The sequence below is a fragment of the Rana temporaria genome, chromosome 9 (genome assembly GCF_905171775.1).
Source record: "Rana temporaria chromosome 9, aRanTem1.1, whole genome shotgun sequence".
NCBI classification, from domain to species: domain Eukaryota; kingdom Metazoa; phylum Chordata; class Amphibia; order Anura; family Ranidae; genus Rana; species Rana temporaria.
In genome coordinates this window covers 168,282,660-168,302,910 of record NC_053497.1, presented here as the reverse complement: position 1 = coordinate 168,302,910, position 20,251 = coordinate 168,282,660, and the positions used below count along the sequence as shown (strand labels likewise).

General features: G+C 45.6%; 1 protein-coding gene across 2 annotated transcripts in view; it reads right to left on the bottom strand.

Moving 5' to 3' along the window:
• The window catches only part of KIFC1 (kinesin family member C1), a 67,755-nt gene extending 48,496 nt beyond the window's left edge, over positions 1-19,259 (bottom strand). Inside the window, exons 1-2 of one of the 2 annotated variants that reach the window (XM_040324953.1) lie at positions 19,145-19,259; positions 12,988-13,128 (exon numbers count right to left, since the gene is read on the bottom strand). In XM_040324953.1, coding sequence (XP_040180887.1) covers positions 12,988-13,119 — 132 coding nt within the window. In that variant the 5' untranslated portion in view covers positions 13,120-13,128; positions 19,145-19,259. The remainder of the gene's footprint in view (positions 1-12,987; positions 13,129-19,144) is intronic. The other variant, XM_040324954.1, reaches the window with a different exon arrangement.
• Between the last annotated feature and the right edge of the window lie 992 nt (positions 19,260-20,251).

Sequence of the window (20,251 nt, the reverse complement as noted above, 5' to 3'; positions counted from 1 at the left end):
ATTAGTGTGCGTTTAAAAGTCACCACCTTTTATTAACTCCCCTCAGCATTTACAATGATAAGAGGTAAATATCACACTAAAAAGAAAAATAGATCAGTAACTGTCAAAAAGGGCAGCCTTGCGTCAGGGTCCTGGAACTAGTAGTCTTTAAGTGCGATATTTACCTCCAATTGTCAATGCTAAGAGAAGTTGATAAAAAAAGTGGTGGTGCTTATAGTTCCACATACTAACGGCATTTGTTGTTGTAGCCTGCGCATTTTTCCTATGAATTTAAATTGACAATTAAAACGGTTGCTGAAAATATTGATTCTATCGCAATAAGCACAACCAACAAGTATGTTAAAAATACCTGGAGAATAAACACATTTCTATTTGTTTCGATTCACTTTAACCACTTAAGCTCCGGACCAATACGCTGTCTAAAGACCAGAGGTGTTTTTACAATTTGGCAATGCGCTGCTTTAACTGGTAATTGCGCGGTCATGCAATGTTGTACCGAAACGAAACTTGCGTCCTTTTCTTCCCACAAATAGAGCTTTATTTTGATGGTATTTGATCGCCTCTGCGATTTTTATTTTTTGCGATATAAACGCAAAAAGACCGTAAATTTTGAAAAAAAATGATTTTTCTTATAACAAAAAGTAAAAAAAATCGAATAAACTAAATTTTAGTCAAACATTTAGGCCAAAATGTATTCAGCCACATGTCTTTAGTAAAAAAAATCACAATAAGCGTATATTTATTGGTTTTCGCAAAAGTTATAGCGTCTACAAACTAGGGTACATTTTCTGGAATTTACACAGCTTTTATTTTATGACTGCCTATCTCATTTCTTGAGGTGCTAAAATGGCAAGGCAGTACAAAACCCCCCCAAATGACCCCATTTTGGAAAGTAGACACCCCAAGGAAACTGCTGAGAGGCATGTTGAGTCCATTGAATATTTAATTTTTTTGTCCCAAGTGATTGAATAATGACGAAAAAAAAAAAAAAAAAAAAATGTTTACAAAAAGTTGTCACTAAATGATATATTTCTCACACATGCCATGGTTATATGTGGAATTGCACCCCAAAATACATTCTGCTGCTTCTCCTGAGTACGGGGATACCACATGTGTGGGACTTTTTGGGAGCCTAGCCGCATACGGGGCCCCAAAACCCAAGCACCGCCTTCAGCATTTCTAAGGGCACAAATTTTTGATTTCACTCCTCACTACCTATCAAGGTTTCGAAGGCCATAAAATGCCAAAATAGCAAAAAAAAAAACCAAATGACCCCATTTTGGAAAGTAGACACCCTAAGCTATTTGCTGAGAGGCATGTCGAGTCCATGGAATATTTTATATTTTGACACAAGTTGCGGGAATATGACAAACTGATTTTTTTTTGCACAAAGTTGTCACTAAATGATATATTGCTCACACATGCCATAGTTATATGTGGAATTGCACCCCAAAAGACATTCTGCTGCTTCTCCCGAGTACGGGGATACCACATATGTGGGACTTTTTGTGAGCCTAGCCACGTACGGGGCCCCGAAAACAAAGCACCGCCTTCAAGATTTCTAAGGGCATACATTTTTGATTTCACTCCTCACTACCTATCACTACCTATCACAGTTTTGAAGGCCATAAAATGCCAAGATGTCACACAACCCCCCCAAATGACCCCATTTTGGAAAGAAGACACCCCAAGCTATTTGCTGAGAGGCATGTTGAGTCCATGGAATATTTAATTTTATGGCCCCAAGTGATTGAATAATGACCAAAAAAAAAAAAAAAAAAATTTTTACAAAACGTTGTCACTAAATGATATATTTCTCACATATGCCATGGGCATATGTGGAATTGCACCCCAAAATACATTCTGCTGCTTCTCCTGAGTACGGGGATACCACATGTGTGGGACTTTTTGGGAGCCTAGCCGCGTACGGGACCCCGAAAACCAATCACCGCCTTCAGGATTTCTAAGGGCATAAATTTTTGATTTCACTCCTCACTACCTATCACAGTTTCGAAGGCAATAAAATGCCAAAACAGCACAAAACCCCCCCAAATGACCCCATTTTGGAAAGTAGACACCCCAAGCTATTTGCTGAGAGGCATGTTGAGTCCATGGAATATTTAATTTTTTTGCCCCAAGTCACTGAATAATGACCAAAAAAAAAAAAATACAAAACGTTGTCACTAAATGATATATTTCTCACACATGCCACGGTTATATGTGGAATTGCACCCCAAAATACATTCTGCTGCTTCTCCTGAGTACGGGGATACCACATGTGTGGGACTTTTTGGGAGCCTAGCCGCGTACGGGACCCCGAAAACCAATCACCGCCTTCAGGATTTCTAAGGGCATAAATTTTTGATTTCACTCCTCACTACCTATCACAGTTTCGAAGGCAATAAAATGCCAAAACAGCACAAAACCCCCCCAAATGACCCCATTTTGGAAAGTAGACACCCCAAGCTATTTGCTGAGAGGCATGTTGAGTCCATGGAATATTTAATTTTTTTGCCCCAAGTCACTGAATAATGACCAAAAAAAAAAAAATACAAAACGTTGTCACTAAATGATATATTTCTCACACATGCCACGGTTATATGTGGAATTGCACCCCAAAATACATTCTGCTGCTTCTCCTGAGTACGGGGATACCACATGTGTGGGACTTTTTGGGAGCCTAGCCGCGTACGGGGCCCCGAAAACCAAGCACTGCCTTCAAGATTTGTGTGAGTGAAATCAAAAATTTATGTCCTTAGAAATCTTGAAGGCGGTGCTTGGTTTTCGGGGTCTCATACGCGGCTAGGCTCCCAAAAAGTCCCACACATGTGGTATCCCCGTACTCAGGAGAAGTAGCAGAATGTATTTTGGGGTGCAATTCCACATATAACCATGGCATGTGTGAGAAATATATCATTTAGTGACAATGTTTTGTACATTTTTTTATTTTAATTTTTTTTGGTCATGATTCAATCACTTGGGGCAAAAAAATTAAATATTCCATGGACTCAACATGCCTCTCAGCAAATAGCTTGGGGTGTCTACTTTCCAAAATGGGGTCATTTGGGGTTTTTTTGTGCTATTTTGGCATTTTATGGCCTTCGAAACTGTGATAGGTAGTGAGGAGTGAAATCAAAAATTTGCGCCCTTAGAAATGCTGAAGGCGGTGCTTGGTTTTCGGGGTCCCGTACGCGGCTAGGCTCCCAAAAAGTCCCAAACATGTGGTATCCCCGTACTCAGGAGAAGCAGCAGAATGTATTTTAGGGTGCAACTCCACATATAACCATGGCATGTGTGAGCAATATATCATTTAGTGACACATTTTTCTTTTTTTTTTTTTTTTCTCATTATTCAATCACTTTGGACAAAAAAAAAAAAAAATCAATGGACTCAACATGCCTCTCAGCAGTTTCCTTGGGGTGTCTTCTTTCCAAAATGGGGTCATTTGGGTTTTTTTTGTGCTATTTTGGCATTTTATGGCCTTCGAAACTGTGATAGGTAGTGAGGAGTGAAATCAAAAATTTACACCCTTAGAAAGCCTGAAGGCGGTGATTGGTTTTTGGGGTCCCGTACGCGGCTAGGCTCCCAAAAAGTCTCACACATGTGGTATCCCCGTACTCAGGAGAAGCAGCAGAATGCATTTTGGGGTGTAATTCCACATATGCCCATGGCATGTTTGAGCAATATATCATTTAGTGACAACTTTGCGCAAAAAAAAATATATATATATATATATATTTATATTTCCCGCAACTTGGGTCAAAATCTAAAATATTCCATGGACTTAAGATGCCTCTCAGCAAATAGCTTGGGGTGTCTACTTTCCAAAATGGGGTCATTTGGGGGGGTTTTCAATTGTCCTGGCATTTTATGCACAACAATTAGAAGCTTATGTCACACATCACCCACTCTTCTAACCACTTGAAGAAAAAGCCCTTTCTGACACTGTTTGTTTACATAAAAACATATTATTTTTTTGCAAGAAAGTAAAGTTGAACCCCCAAACATTATATATTTTTTTAAAGCAAAGGCCCTACAGATTAAAATGGTAGGTGTTGCAAAAAAAATTTCCACACAGTATTTGCGCAGCGTTTTTTCAAACGCATTTTTTGGGGAAAAAATACACTTTTTTTTATTTTAAAGCACTAAAACACACTATATTGCCCAAATTATTGATGAAATAAAAATTATGATCTTAGGCCGAGTACATGGATACCAAACACGACATACTTTAAAATTGCGCACAAACGCGCAGTGGCGACAAACTACATACATTTTTAAAAGCCTTTAAAAGCCTTTACAGGTTACCACATTAGATTTACAGAGTAGGTCTACTGCTAAAATGACTGCCCTCGATCTGCCCTTCGCGGTGATACCTCACATGCATGGTGCAATTGCTGTTTACATATGACTCCAGACCGACGCTTGCGTTCGTCTTTGCGCAAGAGCAGGGGGGGACAGGGATGCTTTTTTTTATTTTTTTATTTTTTTATATATTTATTTCGCTTTTTTTATTTTATTTGTTAACTGTTCCTTCCATTTATTTATTTTTTTACCATTTTTATTGTTATCTCAGGGAATGTAAATATCCCTTATGATAGCAATAGTTAGTGACAGGTACTCTTTTTTTTTTTTAAATGGGGTCTATTAGACCCTAGATCTTTCCTCTGCCCTCAAAGCATCTGACCACACCAAGATCGGTGTGATAAAATGCTTTCCCATATTCTCAATGGCGCCGTTTATATCTGGGGGGGGGGACATTCCCTCCCACTGAATGTAAAAGCAGTCTAGAGGCTAATTAGCCGCTAGGACTGCTTTTACATGAAAGCCGACCGCTGGCTGAAAAGAATGATACCAAGATGATGCCTAAACCCGCAGGCATCATTCTGGTATAACCATTCAAAGTCCTGCAACATACCAGTACGTTGATGGTTCTTGTTGGACATGTATTGTAATCTTTTTTTTTTCATGCAGTCTGTTGGCTGAACAAAAAAAAGATTGATCGGTGGGTATGCCCACCATTAGAATACCTCCCTTCATCCACCCACTTCTAATGATGGGCATACATGCACCATTTATATATGCCGAAGCATGGGGGCATCCTCCCGCAAAAAAGTTATGCCGCGTACGGTCGGACTTTTCTATGCCGCGTACACACGGTCGGACTTTTCTATGCCGTGTACACATGGTCAGACTTTTCCACAGGAAAGCCTCCGTAGGAATGTCAACCGTATGTACGCGGCATTAGGAGCAAAATCGCTCCTCCGCCCCTAATGCCCCCATGCTCCGGCATATATGCTCTTTTTTGAACTGTAGTGGTGAAATCACCTCCTACAGCATTGGAGTCGCGGCTTTATATATCGTGGGAGCAAACGCTGTTGCTGTCACGCTAAATAAATCCGCACTGCAACTGAATGGCGTACCTGCTAAGCAAATGATGGTTAACATTAAAACAAAGTAACATTCCAGTATAACAGTAAGATCATACCATACCTGCAAAGCAAATACCTATAAAAAAACATAGTAAAAAATAAAACATTTTTTAACGCAACCTGTGCCTAAAATATATATATATGCCAAAGCATGGGGGCATCCTCCCGCAAAAAAGTTATGCCGCGTACGGTCGGACTTTTCTATGCCGCGTACACACGGTCGGACTTTTCTATGCCGTGTACACATGGTCAGACTTTTCCACGGGAAAGCCTCCGTAGGAATGTCAACCGTATGTACGCGGCATTAGGAGCAAAATCGCTCCTCCGCCCCTGCTGCCCGCATGCTTCGGCATATATGCTCTTTTTTTTAACTGTGGTGGTGAAATCACCTCCTACAGCACTGGAGTCGCGGCTTTATATATCGTGGGAGCAAACGCTGTTGCTGTCAAGATAAATAAGTCCGCGCAACAGCTGAATGGCGTACCTGAAAACAGTAAAATAAATTACATACCTGAAAAGCAAGCATGAAAAAACATAACAACAATAAAACTTTGCAGAATAGAATACAGTAAAAAAGAGCAGAACAATAGAGAGAGAATAGAGAGGGAGAGAACAATAAAACGACAACTATTTTTGGTTTTTTTATTTTATATTTTTTTGTGTGTTTTTATTTTTTACTTTTTTTTTTTTTTTTTTTAACACTTTTTTTTGTAACTGTGAACTGTAACTTCAACTTTTCGGTTCCAGGTTTGGGTCTCTCAAAATGCGATGGCATCTTGGGAGACCCTGTGTGAGTGTGCCTAGCCTGTGAAATGTTTCACCCTACACTAATAATTAACGTGTGTGTGGAAGCGTTCAAAACATTCACCAATACAAAGACCAGGATTGCCAGGACATTTGGGACAAAAATAACGGGTGTCACGCCTAAATCCGCGCTTGGTACAGACACGACATTTTCTTTGGGGGGCTCGTTGGGTAGGGGTACTCGGGAGGACATAAGAAAAATGCCTCTCATGCAGTCGGCTTACTGCATTTGGTAGGAGATGGTGAGGTACAATACCGCCTGGATACAGGAGTTCTGTGATGATATCCCTCTGGAATTGAAGGAAGGATTCATTCCGTCCTGAAGCTCTGTATACGACATGAGCATTCAGTAGAGCCAATTGAAATAAATGTAGAGACACTTTTTTGTACCAGCGTCTCGTCTTACGGGCAATATGATACGGCGCCATCAACTGGTCGTTGAGGTCCACCCCTCCCATATTAAGGTTATATTCGTGGACACAGAGGGGTTTCTCCACAACACCAGTCGCCGTACGAATTTGGACTGTCGTGTCTGCGTGAAGGGTGGTAAGAACGAAAACATTCCTATTGTCCCGCCACTTCACAGCGAGCAAATTTTTACATCTGCAGCAGGCTCTCGCCCCCGGCCTAACACGGGCATCTACAAGCCGCTGGGGGAAGCCCCGGCGATTAGGTCGCACGGTGCCACATGCTCCAATCTGTTGATCAAATAAGTGGCTAAAAAGTGGCACGCTGCTGTAAAAATTGTCCACATACAAATGGTACCCCTTTCCGAATAAGGGTGACACCAAGTCCCAAACAATCTTGCCAGCGCTCCCCATGTAATCTGGGCATCCTTCCGGCTCTACCTGACTATCTTTTCCCTCGTAAACCCTAAAGCTCCATGTGTAGCCTGTGGCCCTGTCACAGAGCTTATAGAGCTTGACCCCGTATCTGGCACGCTTGCTGGGAAGGTACTGTTTGAAAGACAAGCGGCCAGCAAATTTAATCAGGGACTCATCAACGCATACAACCTGCTGGGGATTAAACAAGGCTGCAAAACGTTCGTTGAAATGGTTTACGAGGGGCCGAATTTTGTAGAGCCGGTCAAATTCAGGGTCTCCACGTGGACGACAAAGTGCATTGTCACTGAAATGCAGGAACCGCAGGATCGCCTCGTATCGTCTCCTGGCCATGTGAGCAGAGAAAATGTACATATGGTCAATGGGATGTGTGGACCAATACATCCGCAATGACGGAAATTTGTGTATGCCCATGTTGAGGGTAAGGCCCAGAAAGGTCTTAAATTCGGAAACCTCGAGAGGTTTCCATTCTTTGGCAAGGCGAGACTGGGGGTTAGCGGCGATGTAAGTACCAGCATATAAATTGGTCTGGTCCACAATAGATCTATAGAGATCTTCCGTGAAATACAGCGAATAAAAATCAAGTGACATAAAGTTCGCTGTATCCACCTGAATACCGGGTTGGCCAGTGAATGGGGGAAGTACAGGTGCTGTAGAAGTGGTGGGGACCCAATCAGGATAGGCAAATTCTACAGGAAGGGCACTATGGGCACGACGGGCCTGTCTCTGTCTTTTTCTTGGTGGCAGCGGGACACTACTTGTGCTTGCCACATCGCCAGCTTCAACTGCACTTATGGGACTCGCCACGTCACCAAGTGTTACTGCAGTGCTGGATAAACGACCAGGGTGTACTAGGCCGCTGGTGCTTGCCAATTCACCAGAAGGAATAGCGGCGCTAGTACTGGATCTCTGCTCCATACGAGGGTCCTGCGGTTCTTGCTGCTCAACAACATCAGAATGGGATCGGGTACGCCTGGCCTTAGCAGGGACCTCAACTTCGTCGTGCGAGCTATCTGACATGGAGCCGCTGTCGTAAATGGGTTCATATTCTGAGCCAGAATCTGTCAGATGCGTGACCTCCTCCTCTTCACTATCTGACATGCACATGAACTCAAAGGCCTGCTTATCATTGTACCTTCGGTTTGCCATTTTGGACTCTAAATTTAGTGGTACAATGGTAAGGATTCACAGGTAAAAAAAGCACCTGACTATAGAAAAGCAAATGTAGAAAACGCTTCAAAAAAAACTGTAAGCGATCGCAGGGATCAGGCCTGTCTCTGCGAACGCTGCAGTTATGTGTCTTGTGTTTTGTAAGTGACAGTGATCGATCGATACTGCACTTGGGTGGGTTGGGCTGGGCAGAGGGGGAAAACGCAGGTGCTAGCGGGTATCTGGGCTGATTCCGCTAACAATGCGTTTTTGGGTACCCTAAACTGCTGGGTACGCTAGTATAGATCTGATCAGATCAGGTATCGATCCGTTCAGATCCTATACCACTAAGGGGGGTGTATGCTTAGCGAGTGGGTGTAAGCGGTACTGGCTCTAACCTAACGCTGCCTGGGGTGACGCAGACCCTGACTGGCGCTAAAATTAAATTTATATCACCCGCCGGGTGATCAGGGGGTTAAACCTATTGGGTTATATACGGCGGGTGCTCTGATGCTATAAACAGCAAACTAACCAACCAGCGTCAACCGTAACACTTATACGGTGATCACTGGTGAAAGGGTTAACTAGGGGGCAATCAGGGGGTTAAAACCTTTATTCGGTAATATATGGGGGTACCTAACGCTTTCTAAAAACCTGGTGGCGAACCTAAAATAACTAAATAACTAACTGGCTAACCACGTCACCAGTGACACTTATACAGTGATCAGTGGTGAAAGGGTTAACTCTAGGGGCAATCAGGGGTTAAAACCTTTATTTATGGGGGTACCTAACGCTATATAAACCTGGCGGCGAACCTCAAAAAAAACTAACTGCCTAGCGGCAACAGTGACACTAATACAGCGATCAGAAACCGATCGCTTAGTGACACTGGCAATAGGGGTGAAAGGGTTAACTCTAGGGGCAATCAGGGGTTAAAACCTTTATTTATGGGGGTACCTAACGCTATATAAACCTGGCGGCGAACCTCAAAAAAAACTAACTGCCTAGCGGCAACAGTGACACTAATACAGCGATCAGAAACCGATCGCTTAGTGACACTGGCAATAGGGGTGAAAGGGTTAACTCTAGGGGCAATCAGGGGTTAAAACCTTTATTTATGGGGGTACCTAACGCTATATAAACCTGGCGGCGAACCTCAAAAAAAACTAACTGCCTAGCGGCAACAGTGACACTAATGCAGCGATCAGAAACCGATCGCTTAGTGACACTGGCAATAGGGGTGAAAGGGTTAACTTTAGGGGCAATCAGGGGTTAAACCTTTATTGGGGGGGGGGTAGGGGGCTACCCTGGACCTAAAGGGGCCTAAACCTAACTGCCCTGACACTTTTTTCTGTCACACTGACACTAAAAGCAGTGATCAGAAAATAAATGATCACTGCAATCAGTGACACTGTGACAGGGGGTGATCTGGGGGTGCTGGGGGGGTGATCGGGGGGGGTTATGTGCCTATGTGTGCTGTGTCAGTGTGCTGTTGGTGCAACTCACAGTACTGACGTCTTCTCTCCTCTGGAATCAAACGAAAAGACCGCCAGAGGGGAGAAAACGTCACTTCCTCCCTGCCTGTGTTTACAGTTACACAGGCAGGGAGGGCTCTGCTGCATTCTCATTCGCTGAGGGAGATCGAGAGGGGACGGCTGGAAACCAATAGCCGCCCCCTCCTCCCGGACCTCCCGTACACCGTTCCCGGCCGCCGCATGTACCGGAGGGGGTCCCGATCGGACCCCCGAACCGAGGTAAGGCGGGGACGTACCTATACGCCCATGTGCCTGTACGTGCCATATTGTGGACGTATATGTACATGCGGTGGTCGGGAACTGGTTAAGGAAAGCACTTCATGCCAACATGACCCTTGCTCCATTTCGCCACCCTCTAGAGAGGTCACCTGTGACACTGAATACTCTGTGGGGCAATGTGGATTTTCTTGCGGCATGCTCTGCCTTTTCTTTTTTTAAAGCAGTTCCTGAATATTCTCATCTGCCACATCAACAAGGGCTTCACAGACAGTAGGGTTGACAAAACAAGCAGCTGACGAGAACACATAAGTTGGATCCAAGAGTGAAGTACATCGCTGGTTTACATTCTCTCTCATTGTCTGTGCAATTGTGGCAAGGTGTTGGTAGCTAGTGTTCGACTAAAGTCCTCAAGAAGGTGGCCGAGTAAATCAAGCAGGGTAGGGACATGGTGTCACTCTGGAGGGTTTTAGTATGTTCCTCAAAAAGCAGCAGCAGGTCATGCAATGATATGAGCTTTTGCAATTCACTGGAATGCTGCACGGTGCCCTGGACGGTGGTCTGAGGGAAGCCTGTAATCCTGCACGGTGCCCTGGACGGTGGTCTGAGGGCAGGGCTGTGGAGTCGGTAGATAAATGTTCCGACTCCTCAGTTTTATGTACTTCCGACTCCCCGACTTCGACTCCTCTGTATTAATATGCGAATGTATTTTATACATTCCTTGAGGGAAAGAAACGCAACCTACCACAGGACTACTGGCTGGGAAGCCAACAGTCTACTGTATTGCACAGTTTAAGCAAAAGACAAACACAATGAAAACAATCAAGTGGCTGGATAGTAGCAGCAGGCATAAACATCAGGAACAGGATCTTTACCAGCTCAAAAATACAAACCACATTATTTGGTTGTTTTAGAAGAAAAACAAAGCTCATCTATAATGAACCAAAAACAAAATCTGTAAAACCTAGAAATGGTTTATATTAATCTTGAAATGTAGTTATAGGCTTAGCAAATGCAAATCAATTCAATGTAGAGTTCTAAGGAAGAGAATTGCTTCTGCCAGATCCTTTCATAGAGGCTCTTAAGTCAGACTATCATTTTTAGGGCTGAAAATAATCTTTCGACACTGACTTGGGTGGGTGGCATTGCAGATACTATTCTGGCCACATCACTAACGATCTCTGGATAAACAAGGATGGCTTCTTCAACAGTAAGTTTTGATGAGCGATCATACTTTTCAACTTTTTAGTGCTTTATAAAACTCCTGTTGGAATTTTTTTATTTGGACACTTACTGGTTCTCTAACATGCGTTCCCTGTAAAAGCAGAACACAACACTATGGAAAGTATAAGTATTGCAGCTCCTAATTGTGCGTTGCGTGCCATATAGTGAAGCACATGAAAAGCATGCTTCTTCACGGTCACTTAACCTGTTCGTTTTGCGGTTACGTGAGGCACTGCATGCATTGGTCTTTATTCTTACAGTAGTCATTAATTATAACTTTTTGTGAATTGGGACATTTAAACTTGCTTTTTTTTATTTTTATTCCAATCTAAATTTAGTAGGAGTTGAAAGTCGGTGCATTGTTTGCCGACTCCGACTCCAGGTACCCAAAATTTCCCCCGACTCCTCGACTCCGACTCCACAGCCCTGTCTGAGGGAAGCCTGTAATCCTGCACAGTGCTCTGGACGGTGGTCTGAGGAAAGCCTGTAATCCTGCACAGTGCTCTGGACGGTGGTCTGAGGGAAGCCTGTAATCCTGCACAGTGCTCTGGACGGTGGTCTCCGGCAGGCCTATAATACACAGTGCCCTGGATGCCAGTTGTCAGAGGAAGCCTGTAATGCGCACACACAGTGCTCACTGCTCCGGATGGACAGTGGCCTGCAGGGAGGCCTCAGGCCTGTAATTGTAATGTACACATTCACACTCACAGTGAGTGCTCTCTGGACAGTGGTAATCGTGACTTGTGAGTGGGACTCTGTTAGGAGGCCGGTAATGAACAGTACTGCTCTGGATGGTTGTCTGAGGACTCAGAGGCCTGTAATGCTGGCTGCACAGTTGCTGGCTTGCTGGGAGCAGAAGCAGGCAGAGCTCCGTGGAAACAGGAAGTTAGATCATGACGGTGAATGTCCCTGCCTCACCATTGCATTCATTAACAAAACCCGGAATTGATCGTCATCGTTGGTGGGCGAAAATGTGGTGTATTTTTCGTTACTGCAAAAATGCCACTGATGAAAACTTTTTTGTTGACGGAATCAACACTGGTAGGCAGTCCCATCAATTTCAGGTTAAACGCAGTGGATGCACAGAGACAGTCACTGCTTACAATTTGACATCAGTGCGAGTCCCAAAAGATTATGTGGTGTGTGAACACGGCCTTATAACAGCCCCATAAGCTACAGGTCCTGAAAAAACTCCTCTCGGTTAAAGGAGCCTTTCCCCTAAATCTACAACGTTTTATCCACCCCTGGTATGTCAATGGTTAAAACAGATGGACCACAGTGCTCAGCCCACTCAATGCTGTAGGATACGTTTCTTGCAGCTGCCTGGCTCTTGGTGATGTAGGCATGCCATGGCCATTGTGTTGCCCGTCTTGACTTACAGGGGATAACAGTTGAGGAGGGGAGTGAATCCTCAAGAGTTTAACAGTCCTAAATGGAAGGAGTATCCGGATTGGTTAATCAGTTGGTGCGGGTGCAAAAAAGAGGTACCACAAAGTCATCTATGAAGTATGAATGGTATTACAAAAGTGGTCCAAGTGGTAGAGAGGCTTTCTGTATTCCTATTGGAGGAACAGGGAGGTGCTGCTGTTCACTAGCCTGAAGCCGGAGAGAAGGATCACCCAAAGAGGAAGAAGGGTTGCGGAGAAGTCACCAGAATGGGATGCCATTGGTGAAAAATTGCCGCCTGTGACAACCCCCAGCACTTACTGCGAATAAGAAGTATTAATACAATTCCCCAACCAATCCCGAGCACACTAGGAAAAAAAACAGAAACATGAAACAAACCCCTAGGTCTGGCTTTACCCGCGACATCGGCTCCTGGTTCTCATCGCACAGCTGCCTCTTCCTGTTGGGTGGCACAGGAAGACGGGACATCTTGAGGGATGGCGGTTGCTTCTTTGGCAATGAAGTCTCCATATGGAATCCTTAATGAGAAAAAAAAAAAAAAAAATGAATCATAAGAATAAGGAGGTCACTTATGCCACGTACACATATCGGGCTTTTGCCTTACCAAATCTCAGAGAAAAATATAACATGTTCTATATCTAAACGCCGATGGAACTCATCGGAATTTCCGATGAAAAAAACTGACGGGGCTACACACGATTGGAATATCCGTTGGAAAAAGTCAGTCCGATTTTCTCCATCGGAAATTCCGATCGTGTGTACAAGGCATTAACCTTTCTTTACCAACAATGTGTACTCATCCATTGGAAACTCCAATTTCCCATACACAGCAATCATTTCTAACAAGATTAGCAAGTGAAATGATTGAGTTCTCTTTCAGCCCATGGATAAGATACAGTGGCTTAGTAGTTAGCACTTCTGCCTTGCAGCACTGGGGTCCTAGGTTTGAATACCAGCCAGGACACTGTCTTCATGGCATTTGTATGTTCTCCCTGAGCTTACCTAGGTTTTCTCCCTCACTCCAAAAGACTTGCTGTTTGTAAACCACTGGACGCTCTTTTTTTCCACCCCTTCTAACCCTGCAAGGTAATGTCATAATGTGCTAGTATGCATTGCAAACAAGCACATTATGATAAACTTACCTTAACCACTTCCCGACCGCTGCATGTATATGTACGTCGGCAGAATAGCACGTACAGGCACATTGACGTACCTGTACGTCCCTGCCTAGACGTGGGTCCGATCGGGACCCCCCCCGCTACATGCGGCGGTCGGATCCCCTCGGGGAGCGATCCGGGACGACGGCGCGGCTATTCGTTTATAGCGGCTCCGTCGCGATCGCTCCCTGGAGCTGAAGAACGGGAAGCCGTATGTAAACACAGCTTCCCCGTGCTTCACTGTGGCGGCGTATCGATCGAGTGATCCCTCTTATAAGGGAGACTCGATCGATGACGTCAGTCCTACAGCCACACCCCCCTACAGTTGTAAACACACACACAAAGTGAACACTAAATCCTACAGCGCCCCCTGTGGTTAACTCCCAAACTGCAACTGTCATTTTCACAATAAACAATGCAATTTAAATGCATTTTTTGCTGTGAAAATGACAATGGTCCCAAAAATGTGTCAAAATTGTCCGAAGTGTCCGCCATAATGTCGCAGTCACGAAAAAAAAAAGCTGATCGCCGCCATTAGTAGTAAAAAAAAAGAAAAAATAATAAAAATGCAATAAAACTATCCCCTATTTTGTAAACGCTATAAATTTTGCGCAAACCAACCGATAAACGCTTATTACGATTTTTTTTTAACAAAAATAGGTAAACGAATACGTATCGGCCTAAACTGAGGAAAAAAAAAAAATGTTATATATGTTTTTGGAGGATATTTATTATAGCAAAAAGTAAAAATATTGCATTTTTTTCAAAATTGTCGCTCTATTTTTGTTTATAGCGCAAAAAATAAAAACCGCAGAGGTGATCAAATACCACCAAAAGAAAGCTCTATTTGTGGGGGGAAAAAAGGACGTCAATTTTGTTTGGGAGCCACGTCGCACGACCGCGCAATTGTCTGTTAAAGCGACGCAGTGCCGAACTGTAAAAACCCCTTGGGTCATTTAGCTGCATATTGGTCCGGTCCTTAAGTGGTTAAAGCAGGAGTAAAACCATCCATAAAACAGTTTCATTTCTGGAATGTGCCAGAAATGCAACACTCCCCATTGGTTGCGCTCTCAACCAAACTGTCAAATCATCTAATGGCTGGTGTCATAACTGATTACATGTACAGCATCATGACAGATGTAGATTAAACAGAGGCAAAGATGGCAGCTTCCTTGACTGAAAACGATAGGGGGGTTTACTTCCACTTTAAGGCCCCTTTAAGCCTCATCTGCAATCCCAATGTGAAAGCCAGAGTCTTTCAGAGCCCTTTCACACTGCCAGCGCCTGAAAAACGCTGGTAAAGCACCGATAAGACCCCAACGTTTTAGGGCATTTTTGCAGTGCCTCAGTGTGAAAGGGTAAGGCGTTTTTACAGCGCTTTTAAATTCATTTCAATGGAGAGGGACGTTTTTTTTCAGCGCCCAAAAGCTGCTGAAAGGACTCGGTGTGAAAGGACTCGGTGTGAAAGGGTCCATTGAGATGCATGGAAAGCGTTTTAATAGCGCTATTTTCAACGCTAAAACGCTGTAAACACACTTCAGTGTGAAAGGGGTCTAAAACTAAGCATTCCAGCATCGAGACGTCAGAGCTGCAGGCGCTGCAATCTTCACCCGTCTTGCTTCCGGGTTAGTGGACTGCAGCTCTGCGACTGGCCCGAGCAGCGATGACATCACTCCCATGCATGCACGCACGCAGGAGCTGCCGTTCACGGCACAGGGCTCTGAAGGAACAAATTGGCGCCCGCTGCGTCAATCAAATTCAGTGACGCAGGAGAATGGTGCAGAGTCCTGCGGTCTGTGTGAAAGGACGCAGCAGCGGAACTCGTGAGCGCACTCGCATGGGTGCCTCCATGGAATGCAGCTCTCCGTGGGGGGTACCTGATGAAGGGGAGGAGCCAGAAGCGCTGACAGGGCACCCCCAGAAGAGGAGGATCTGGGCTGCTCTGTGTAAAACTCTTGCAGAGGGGGCAAGTATAACATGTTTGTTAGTTTAACCACTTCCATAGCAGGCACTTACGCACCTTCCCGCCCAGGCCAATTTTCAGCTTTCAGCACTGTCGCACTTTGAATGGCAATTGCGCGGTCATGCTACACTGTACCCAAACAAAATTGGCGTCTTCTTGTGAAAAAAAAAAATTGGCGTCCTTTCCCCCCCCACAAATAGAGCTTTCTTTTGGTGGTATTTGATCACCTCTGCGTTTTTTTTTGCGCAACTACTAAAAAAATACTGAAAATTTTGAAAAAAAAATTACGTTTTTATTTTTTTTTGTTAATTTTTTTGTAAATAAGTACGTTTTCTCTTTCAATTACGGGCACTGATATGGCGACACTGATGGGCACCGATGAGATGGCACTGATGAGGTAGCACAGATGGGCACACATAGGCGGCACAGATGGGCACACAAAGGCGGCACAGATGGGCACACATAGGCGGCACAGATGGGCATGGATGGGCACTGTGGGGGGGCACTGATTGGCATCTTTTTTAATGCTTTTTTTTTTGCTTCCCTGGTGGTCTAGGGTGGGCTTCCCTGGTGGTCCATGTGGCGATCCAAGGGGGGGGGCTGCGCTGATAAACAATCAGCGCGAACCCCCCCTGTCAGGAGAGCCGCCGATCGGCTCTCCTCTACTCGCGTCCGTCAGACGCGAGTGAGGAAGAGCCATCAACGGCTCTTCCTGTTTACATCGTGATCAGCCATGGTTGGACACGGCTGATCACGTGGTGAAGAGCCTGCGCCGGAGGCTCTTTACCGAGATCGGAGATGCAGGGTGTCAGACTGACACCCCGCATCACCGATCGCCCCCACGGGCGCGCGTGGCATGAAATCCTGCAGGACGTCCAGTCAGGATTTCAAAACCACTTCCCGGACGTAAATCGGCTATAGGCCGGGCGTGAAGTGGTTAATCAAATAAAAACATTTACAATCACCGTGTCACACACAGAGCACTTTATTATGTACGGAGTTCATTTGAGTATGTTTGCACTTTATTCTATGCATCAAGGTAATAACCCCCCCCCCCCCCCGTTTTACTTACCTCACCCCTCAAAAGTCCCACGCTCATCCCCTTCGGTTCCCAGCCTGGACGTTGATTGGCTAGGTCGGACGGATTGATAGCAGCGCAACCATTGGCTGGCGCTGCTATCACTCGGGGCCGAGTGATACAGCCGGTGGCTATGGTCGTGGCTGTATCACGGGAGCGCGCCCACAAGAGCTTTCCACCATGCGAGTGCGCTCGCATGAAGGTGGAAAGCTCTTGCAGAGGGGGAGCCATAACAGCCGCCGAGGGACCCCAGAAGACGTGGATCGGGGCCACTGTGTGCAAAACGAGCCGCACAGTGGAAGTGTAACGAGAGAGACACACACAGACACAGAGAGAGAGACACACACAGACACAGAGAGAGAGACACACACAGACACAGAGAGAGAGACACACACACAGACACAGAGAGAGAGACACACACACAGACACAGAGAGAGAGACACACACACAGACACAGAGAGAGAGACACACACACAGACACAGAGAGAGAGACACACACACAGACACAGAGAGAGAGACACACACACAGACACAGAGAGAGAGACACACACACAGACACAGAGAGAGAGACACACACACAGACACAGAGAGAGAGACACACACACAGACACAGAGAGAGAGACACACACACAGACACAGAGAGAGAGACACACACAGACACAGAGAGAGAGACACACACAGACACAGAGAGAGAGAGACACACAGACACAGAGAGAGAGAGACACACAGACACAGAGAGAGAGACACAGACACAGAGAGAGAGACACAGACACAGAGAGAGACACAGAGAGACACACAGAGAGAGAGACACAGACACAGAGAGAGAGACACAGACACAGAGAGAGAGACACAGACACAGAGAGAGACAGAGAGAGAGACACAGACACAGAGAGAGACAGAGAGAGAGACACACAGACACAGAGAGAGACAGAGAGAGAGACACAGACACAGAGAGAGAGACACACAGACACAGAGAGAGAGACACACAGACACAGAGAGAGACACACAGACACAGAGAGAGACACAGAGAGAGAGACACAGACACAGAGAGAGACACACAGACACAGAGAGAGACACACAGACACAGAGAGACACAGAGAGAGAGACACACAGACACAGAGAGACACAGAGAGAGAGACACACAGACACAGAGAGACACAGAGAGAGAGACACACAGACACAGAGAGACACAGAGAGAGAGACACAGACACAGAGAGAGAGACACAGACACAGAGAGAGAGACACAGACAGAGAGAGACACACAGACACAGAGAGAGACACAGACACAGAGAGAGACACAGACACAGAGAGAGACACAGACACAGAGAGAGACACAGACACAGAGAGAGACACAGACACAGAGAGAGACACAGACACAGAGAGAGACACAGACACAGAGAGAGACACAGACACAGAGAGAGACACAGACACAGAGAGAGACACAGAGAGAGACACAGAGAGAGACACAGACACAGAGAGAGAGACACACAGACACAGAGAGAGACAGACACAGAGAGAGAGACACAGACACAGAGAGAGACAGACACAGATCCCAAAAATGTGTCAAGTGTCCGCCATAACGTCACAGTCACGATGAGTAAAAAAAATTATTATTACTATTATTATTAATAAAAATGCCATAAAACTACCCCCTATTTTGTAAACGCTATACATTTTGAGCAAACCAAAATCAATAAACGATTAGTGCGATTTTTTATCAAAAATAGGTAGAATATGTATCGGCCTAAACTGAAGAAAAAAAAAAAATTAAAATTAGTGTTTTTTTTTTTTATATCTTTTGTGGGGATATTTATTATAGCAAAAAAAATTGCATTTTTTTCAAAATTGCCGCTCTTTTTATTTATAGCGCAAAAAATAAAAACCGCAGAGGTGATCGAATACCACCAAAAGAAAGCTCCATTTGTGGGGGGGGGGAAAACAACGCCAATTCTGTTCGGCAGCCACGTCGCACAACCGCGCAATTGTCAGTTAAAGCGACGCAGTGCCGAATCGCAAAAAGGGGCCAGGTCCTTAACCTGCATATTGGTCTGGGTCTTAAGTGGTTAAACACATGTGCAAAACAGGGATCTAGCAGTGAAAGGGTTAAGAGGTGAGCCAGTAGATTGTAAGCTCTGCAGGTAAGAAACGTCACCCTACAGTGTATTCCTATTGCTGTGCTATGGACTTCCCATTACTGTATGTATATCAGTTACAGCGCTCTGTACTGCACCACAGCTGCTGACGGCACTACATAACCTCTCCTTTGTACTATAAAAGATATGTAACCCGTGTAACAACAGCGACCGTTCGCCTGTCCACCCCGGACCCGGTACTTACCCTTCCGCTCCGATTCGTCAACCGGTCACCCGTCCCTGAGTTCAAATTTAAACAAGGCGGTGGCTAACACGGACAAAAGTCCCGCCTAGCGCCTCCGCCAATCAACGCGCAGCCCTTTCGCCGCCTTACTGGACAGTTTTGAAAACAAGGCTGGATAAGCGGGCAAATCTAGCCAATGGAGAATGGGGAACGTCACGACGCGACTCCCCATTACAGACCTATGCAGGATCTGGATCTTCGTCACTTCCGGTGATGTGAAATTTCCTCGGACCTGTGAAAAAATCGGACCCGCGTCACTTCCGGTGCTCGTACGTCAGAGCACAGCTGATCGCGGGTCCACGGCGCATGCGCAGCGCATGCGCAGATCTGTTTTTTGAGTCTGAAAATATCCTTGACTGGGGTAGGCGGGCAGAGGCGGATCAAGCTCAATTCAGAGACTCGGGTGGGCGGGGCGGAGGCGGTGCAAGAGTTTTATTGACATTATCGGCAGCACCGCCTCCAGCCCCGTCCCTAAGCAGAGCTTCTTGAGGTCCGTGAAAAATATAGATTTGGGTGGGCGGGCGGAGGCGGAGCAACATTCTCAATGACATTGCAGCCAGCCCCGCCTCCAGCCCCGTCCCTTTACACACAGTAGCCTGCTTCTTCCCATACTATTTTGGTCCGTGAATTTCACAGACTCGGGTAGGCGGGACGGAGGCGGAGCAACAGTTTAATGCCCAATATTAAAGACTGTCAAGAAAATGTCTATTTAGGTGGAGAGCTTCTGAATACCCGACCAACAAACACATTTCCATTTTATTACTCATTTCAATGGGACAGTTTAAAGTGCCAAAAAGTTCCGCTCTTCTGTATTTTTTTAGGCTCCATGTACACGGGACCATCCTCACCCCCCCCCCCCCCCCATCCTCCCGGCTGCAGGGATCACCCCCCCCCCACCGCCATCCTCCCAGCTGCAGGAATCACCCCCCCCCCCCACCGCCATCCTCCCAGCTGCAGGGATCACCCCCCCCCCCACCGCCATCCTCCCAGCTGCAGGGATCACCCCCCCCCACCGCCATCCTCCCGGCTGCAGGGATCACCCCCCCCCCCCCCACCGCCATCCTCCCG